At 46.3% G+C, this 8,390-nt stretch overlaps 1 protein-coding gene across 1 annotated transcript; it reads left to right on the top strand.

Moving 5' to 3' along the window:
* Positions 1-2,395: 2,395 nt before the first annotated feature.
* On the top strand, positions 2,396-4,273 carry LOC122019482. Its single transcript, XM_042576943.1, has 2 exons — positions 2,396-2,641; positions 4,127-4,273. Exons 1-2 carry the CDS (start codon positions 2,396-2,398, stop codon positions 4,271-4,273), a joined length of 393 nt encoding a protein of 130 aa, XP_042432877.1.
* The last annotated feature ends 4,117 nt before the right edge of the window (positions 4,274-8,390 follow it).

Raw genomic sequence — 8,390 nt, 5'->3', positions numbered from 1 at the left:
ACTCAAGAGGAGCTTGACGTGCTAATACAAACGCGAGCGGCAAAGATCGTCAGCAACAACAGCAAAAGACACTACTGACCGGCTGGCGCAACAAGTAATGTCGGCCTCTGGAGGCCGAGCGGCTCACGACGACCGATCGGAGCAGTATTCTATTTGGGGACAAAATAGACTACCGACCGGCATGCATGGAGAAGCTCCTCCCGTGCCTATTCCATTCCATCGGGCCCTGTTCCAAACGCCCTCAGAGATTGTGCAAGCAAATCAAGAGAGGAGATCTTCTTCAGACTAAGCGTCCATTCGGGACGCAAGGAAAGGCAAGGCACCCCAAGCCGACGCGCCTCCCGAGCGGATCAACTGCCAGTTCTCCAAAGCAATACTTCAGGACCCATTGCCGAGGTACTACGCTCCATTGGCAATCAGAGAATACAACGGATCGACCGATCCGGATGATCATTTGGGAAAGTTTGACAACGCTACTACACTTCACCAATACACAGATGGGGTGAAGTACCGAGTCTTTCTCACAACGCTGTCCGGCTCGACCCAGCGATGGTTCAGGAGGCTGTCGGACGGATCAATACAAAGCTTCAAGGATTTTCGAACGGCCTTCCTCCACCATTTTTGTAACGCCCCGGCTCGGGCGGGCCCCACCCGAACCGAACCGGGAACGCTACCTGAATTGCCCATCGGGTTGATGACTAGCTCCACAGACCACCGGAGGTCCTTTCAGCGTGCTTTGTCCTCACTTGCACGCACCCTGGAAAACTTCCCAGGAGGTCACCCATCCTCAGATTTCTCCAAGCCAAGCACGCTTAACTTTGGAGTCTTTGAGTTTGGGCTTCCGAAAAGGAAGGTGCACCTTGGTGATATGGATAGTATCATCTAACCTTTTAAGTCATATTTAACCAGAATCTCAGAATCGGGGTATTACAATTTTGCAAGCAGCAGGTGCTACCAAAAGACGAACATCAGTCTGTTCTCTTTGAAGCAAGGGTTAAGAGAAACCCTCCGAGCATACATCCAACGCTTCAACTAGGTACCTATGGATATCCCCTCAGTCTCATTTGAGACCATGATGAATGTCGTCACCCAGGGGCTCGTAGAGGGAGACTTCTTCCGGTAGTTCATCAGGAAGCCACCCCGCAACTATGACCATATGCTCAAAAAGGCTAATGAGTATATAAACGTGGAGGAGGCACAAGTAGCCAAGAGAAAGGAGGCACCATCCGAGCCCTCGGTGACAACCGAACAACGACCGCCGAGCAGCCACCAACTGCCAAGGGGGTCGAGAGCTGAAGGTCGACCGTACCAAGAAACGAGGGCATAGGGCATGCAGCATGTGGCTTCCGATCGGCCAAAGACATCTAAGGGCAAGGTATGGGCACCTATGTTATGTTCCTTCCACCAATCGACGTCTTACAACACCCGCGACTGTCGTGGGTTGACGCCAGTCGCCCGATTGGCACCAAGGGGTTATCGTGGGTCAATCGCCTTCACCCGACCGGCGACACGAGCATCAAACCACCGGGCGACGAGCAAATGCCAGGCGGTCACTCGAGCGGCAGCACCACCATCAACAGAGGGAAAACGACTATCCTTGAGCTTCACACGAGCGACACAGGCCGACCACTCAGGAGGAAGAAAACAAAAGCAATACCGCTCGGGGAGAAATAAGCATCATCGCCGGCGGACCAACCAATGATGACTCTAACCGAGCCCAGAAGTCATATGCTCGACGCTTAGAAATTCACTCCGTGGGTTGCAGTCAAGAGAAGGCGAGCGAGCTCGAAATCAGCTTCGGACCCCGGGACCTCGAAGGAGTGGAAGTCCCTCACGATGACACCCTCATCATCCGAGCGGTAATCGCCAACTATACAATTCATCGGATTTTTGTTAACACGGGGAGCTCGGTGAATATAATTTTCAAGAAAGCTTTCGATCAACTCCAGATCGACCGAGGCGAGCTACTACCGATGACGACCCCACTATATGGGTTCACCGGCAACGAAGTTCTGCCGATCGGCCAAGACAAGTTGGACATATCACTCGGAGAGAAGCCACTCAGAAGAACCACCAAGTGTCGCTCGCCTGAGAAGATCAAGAGAAGGTCAGTTTCATTACGGCCGATAGAACCTACTGCTACAATGTCATGTCGTTCGGGCTGAAGAACATTGGCGCTACTTATCAGAGGTTGATGAATAAGGTATTCCGATGGCAGATCGACCGCAACATGGAGGTATATGCCGACGACATACTAATCAAATCCCTCCGAGCATCTAACCTATATGCAGATATTAAGGAGATCTGCCAGACACTCAGGACATACGGAATCAAGCTGAATCCAAGCAAGTGTCTGTTCGGTGCAAAGAGAGGGTGATTCCTGGGTTACAACGTCATGGAACGGGGCATCGAGGTAAATCCCAGCAAAGTGAAAGCACTACAAGATATGCCACAACCAAGGAATCTCAAGGAAGCCCAACGACTCACCGGTCGGATAACTGCACTATCTCGATTCATCTCCAAGTCAGCCAACCGGAGCTTGTCGTTCTTCAATATATTACGTCGAGCCACCAAATTTCAATGGGATGAAGAGTGCGACCGGGTATTTGAAGAATTGAAGGAGTACCTCAATTCATTGCCTGTATTGGTTAAGCCAACTGTCGGCGAGCCACTCAGAATTTTTTTATCCTCGACCGAGCATGCGGTCGGCTCGACACTAGTTAGGTCGAACGGCGAGGAACAACCAGTGTACTTCCTGAGTCATATATTGAAAGATGTTGAATCTCGTTACACCGATCTCGAGAAACTGGCTTTTGCATTGGTGCTTGCCGCTCAGAGGCTTCGCCTCTACTTCCTCGCGCATTCCATCATCATAATGACCAACCGTCCTTTGGGGAGGGTCCTTCTCAACTCCGAAGGGTCCGGACGGCTAATCAAATGGACGGCGGAGCTCAACGAGTTCGATATCCAATACCAGCCCCAAACGACCATCAAAGCGCAATCCTTGGTGGACTTCGTCACTGAGGTACGGAATCCTGAACCAGAAGTCGTTTGGAGAATATATATAGATGGTTCGGCCAGTTGGCAAGGGAGCAGGATTGGAATACTACTCATCTCCCCCCAAGGGGAGCAAATGCAGCTGTCCGTTCGGCTAGACTACCAGGCAACCAACAATGAAGACGAATATAAAGCACTTATAGCTGGCCTACAAGTTGCCCAGCACGTCGGAGCCGTCAAGGTCCTCATCCACTTGGATTTGTAGTTGGCCGCTCAGCAACTGGCCGGGACTTTCTAGATAAGCAACACGCGGCTCAAGCTATACGCCGAGGCTTTCGAAAAGCTGAAGGTCAACTTTCGGGAGGTCATAATATAGAAGATCCCCCGAGCGAAGAACCAAGCTGCGGATGAATTGGCCAAACTGGCCAGCTCGTTATCGCTGATCGTCATATCACAGCCGATCGACCAGGCGTCTTTAGTGCCCCACATTGACCGGATGGAGGGACTTACCTTCCCAAACAACTAGAGGACGGCGCTGACGGAGTTTCTGCGATCGGGAGCTACACCGTCTGATCGGGAGGAGACCTACTTATTAAGAAAGAGGGCTAGTCGGTTCACCCTTATCGGAGATCAGCTCTATAAGAAGGCTTTCTCCAGGCCCCTACTTAAATGCGTCCGGTCGGAGGATGTCGACTACATACTACAGGAGGTGCACCAAGGGTCTTGTAGAGGACACCCGGGCGGTCGCTCATTGGCAAGGAGGATTTTATTTGCCGGATACTTCTAGCCGACCCTTCAAGAGGGCGCCGCTCGGACGGTTGGCATCTGCTTGTCATGCTAAAAGTATCACAACCTCTCGCACAGACCGACCTAGGAGATGAAGGCGTCCACAGTGGCCTGTCCGTTCGACCAGTGGGGTATGGACATCGTGGGGCCCTTCCCCATGGCGATGAGTCAGAGGAAGTTCCTACTCGTCACGGTGGACTATTTCTCTAAATGGGTTAAAGCCGAGCCGCTAGCGAGGATAACCGAGCAGATGGTCATGAAGTTCATTTGGCAGCACATCATTTGCCGGTTCGAGATCCTGCATCGGCTCATCTACAATAATGGGAGATAATTCGTGGGTCAGAGGCTCAAGGAATGGTGCGAAGGGTACGACATTCAGCAAACTTTCACTTCTGTAGCCTACCCTCAGAGCAATGGGCAGGCAGAGGTCACCAACCGTGAAATATTTCGGATCCTGCGCGTTTGGCTCGACCACGTCAGAGGGGGCTGAGTAGAAGAACTCCTCAGCGTGCTATGTGTTGGGACTTTCAGGCCGCAAAAACCACTTTTTGCGTTGCGGAAATCCCGAAGTCTTGCCACCGGATCCGTGTGAAGATTAAAGTAAATTCATGTACATGTTTGTTATCCTAGATCTACCATAGATTTACATGATAAGGGATATACCTTTGAAGCGAAACCCTTCGTAAATCCCACTCGTCCAAGGTTCTTCGGATCTCAAGTGTGTTCAAGTGTACACACCTCTAGAAGTATCCACACGGGACAAGAGATGGAAGAAAAACACCTAGAGTGTGCTAGCACTCTTGGATGTTTCGGCCAAGGAGGACGAGAGGGAGAGAAGAGAAGAGGGGAGGAAGAAGAAGGAATGAATGAGCACACAATGCTCTTGATTCCTCTATTAAAGTGGTCGGCCACTTATTGGAAGGTTATAAACCTCCAAGGAATATCAAGAGTCAAGGCTCTTGATCTCCCTCATTAGGTGGCACACCTTGATGATGTGGAACACCATGATTGGTTGGCCCATGCCAAGTGGTTTTGGTCAAGTCAAACTTGACCGATGAAGTGGCATTTGGTCAAGTCAAACTTGACCCTTCACCTTCCCTCTCAAGTCAAGTCAAACTTGACCCATTTATCTCCCATGGTTGATCAAATCCAACCATAGATTCAAGTCAATTTGATTTAATGAATCTCTATTCATTAAATTAAATTGATTCAATGAGTTATAATCTAAATTAAACTCATTCAACACATGAATCAAATTGAGTCCAACTCAATTATTCTAATTTGAATTACTCTTAATCCAACTTGATTCATCACATGAACTCAATCCTCTTGGTTCATCAAATGAACCTAATCTCCATCTAATTGCCCTTTGTGTATGACCCTATAGGTTCTTGTAACGTTGGCAATGCTCCTAAACCCATTTAGAAGCATAAGTAATGAACGGTATCTAGCAACACATCATTACTACCCAAGTTACAAGAATGTTGAGATCCAACATCACCTTGTGACTACTAATTGTGACTCTCACAATATGTGACAATGTCCTTCTATCCTTGACATCTAGATTGATCAATGTGAGGCATAGACCGTGTCCTCCTCTAATCAATCTAAATCTTGAACTCCAAGTAGACTCACTCTAATCAAATGAGCTCAATATCTCATATTGACTCATTTGAGCATGACCATGCACTTAGTGGTCTCACTCTATCAAGAATAATGATGTCACTCCCATCATATAGGAGGGATAGATCTCATCTACATCACTCACATCCCTCCGCATAATTTGTTACATACCCAGTAATCGCCTTTATAGTCCACCCAGTTACGGGTAACGTTTGACGAAGTCAAAGTATATAACTCCTTATGTAGGGAACCATGGTAACTTCAGGTCCAAGGACTAATATTCATACTAATAGCCACATGAGAAAGTATATGACACTCATATAATGATCCATGATACTTTCTCATCGCGGGTCATTCAGTATACATTCTCCAATGCATACCCATGTGTCAACTTAATATCTCTATATCCATGACTTGTGAAATCAAGTCATCGAGTTGACCTACATGCTAGTCTCGTCGCATTAACATTGTCCCTGAATGTTAATACTTGACTAGAAATGATTAAGAGTAGTATTCTCTATATCATCTCACTATCGATTCAACCAATTGATTGATATAGATAAGAACCTTCTACTCAAGGACGCTATTATACTTAGTTATTTGACACCAATACAAGTAAGTATAATAACCATAAAGAAATGTCTTTATTTATATACAAGAATATGATACAATGAGTTCATACAACAATCATTATATGATTGGCTCTAGGATTATAGCTAACAATCTCCCACTAGCACTAGTACCAATCAGTGTAGGGTCTAATACCCAATGACCTAGTGTGACCATCATGTTTTCTCTGTGCCAAAGCCTTGGTCAAGGGATCAGCTATGTTAGCCTCTGTGGGTACTCTACAAATATTCACATCTCCTCTATCGATGATCTCTCGAATGAGATGGAAGCGTCGTAGTATGTGTTTGGTCCGCTGGTGTGAGCGATGTTCCTTAGCCTCTGCAATTGCTCCATTGTTGTCACAATAGAGCTCAACAGGATCTGCAACACTAGGAACCACCCCAAGCTCAGTAATGAACTTGTGGATCCAAACTGCCTCCTTCGTTGCTTCTGATACAACAATATACTCGGCCTCTGTTGTAGAATCAACAATTGTGTCCTGCTTCAAACTCTTCCAGCTCATAGCACCACCATTCAAGCAAAACACGAACCCAAACTGCAATCTATAGTCATCCTGGTCAATTTGGAAGCTGGCATCACTGTAACCCTTTACAGCTAGCTCATCATCGCCTCCATATATCAAGAAATATTCTTTAGTCCTTCTTAAGTACTTAAGAATATTCTTGACCGCTATCCAGTGACACTCACCTGGATCTGACTAGTATCTGCTCGTCATGCTCAAGGCATACGAAACATCAGGACGAGTACATAGCATGGCGTACATGATAGATCCTATGGATGAAGCATAAGAGATCTTATCCATGTGGGCTCTCTCCTCTCTAGAAGAGGGACTTTGAGTCTTCGAAAGACTCACACCATGTGACATCGGCAGAAATCCTTTCTTGAAATTCTGCATGACAAACCGTAGTAATACCTTGTCAATATATGTACTCTGACTTAGACCAAGTAATCTCTTAGATCTATCTCTATAGATCTTTATGCCTAGAATGCAGGCTGCTTCACCTAAGTCCTTCATTGAGAAATAATTCCCCAGCCAAGTCTTGATAGACTGCAGCAAAGGAATGTCGTTCCCAATAAGTAGTATGTCATCCACATACAATATAAGGAAGACAACTGTGTTCTCAACAACCTTCTTGTAGACACAGGGTTCATCTTCATTCTTGATGAAATCAAACTGTTTGATTGCATCATCGAATTGAATATTCCAGCTTCGAGAAGCTTGCTTTAGTCCATAAATGGACTTATGCAGCTTGCATACTCTGCCAGTATGTTGTGGATCTACAAAACCCTTAAGTTGTGTCATGTACACATCCTCGAGCAAGTTTCCATTCAAAAACATGATTTTGACATCCATCTGCTGGATCTCATAATCGTGGTATGCTGCAATAGCAAGCATGATCCGAATGGACTTAAACATCGCTACTGGAGAAAAAGTTTCATCATACTCATCAATATCATGAATTTGCTTGAAACCTTTAGCTACCAGATGACCCTTATATATAAGTCCATCAATGTCAGTCTTTCTTTTAAAGACCCACTTACACCCAATGGGTTTGACCCCTTCAGGTGGATCAACCAAAGTCCATACTTGGTTGATGTACATGGATTCCATCTTGGATCTCATGGCCTCTAGCCATTTCTCAGAATCTGGTCTCATCACAACTTCCTGATAGGAGGTAGGCTCATTCTCAATGAGCATAACGTCATCATGGTCAGATAAGAGAAACGAGTATTGCTCAGGCTGACGATGTACCCTATCAGACCTGCGAAGAGGTATGTCTACTTGAACTAGTTGTTGTTCCTCAACTCCTTGTGGAACAATCTCATCATCCACAACACTTTGTGGTTCCAGTTCAACTTCCATCAAGGCTTCAGTGCTATGGTCCATATCTTGAACCTCATCAAGATTGAACGTACTCCCACTAGTTTTTCTAGAAACAAAGTCTCTTTCTAGAAATTCCCCAGTCTTAGCCACAACTACTTTGTGTTGACTGGGAATGTAGAAATAATATCCCTTCGTTTCCTTGGGATATCCTATGAAATAACACTTATCAGATTTGGGTCCTAGTTTGTCCGAGACTTGGCGTCGAACGTAAGCCTCACAACCTCAAATCCTTATAAAAGACACCTGGGCATCTCTCCCGGTCCATATCTTATATGATGTATTTATCATAGCCTTGGATGGAACACGGTTGAGTATGAAGACTGTTGTGTCTAGAGTATAGCCCCAAAGAGATATAGGAAGATCTGTGTGACTCATCATAGACCGTACCATATCTAATAGGGTACGATTCCTCCTTTCAAATACACCATTCCATTGTGGTGTTCTAGGAGGAGTGAGTTGGGATAGAATC

The sequence above is a fragment of the Zingiber officinale genome, chromosome 9A, assembly GCF_018446385.1.
Source record: "Zingiber officinale cultivar Zhangliang chromosome 9A, Zo_v1.1, whole genome shotgun sequence".
NCBI classification, from domain to species: Eukaryota; Viridiplantae; Streptophyta; class Magnoliopsida; order Zingiberales; family Zingiberaceae; genus Zingiber; species Zingiber officinale.
The sequence above is the reverse complement of the archived record's forward strand: the minus strand, read 5'-3'. Positions and strand labels throughout refer to the sequence as shown.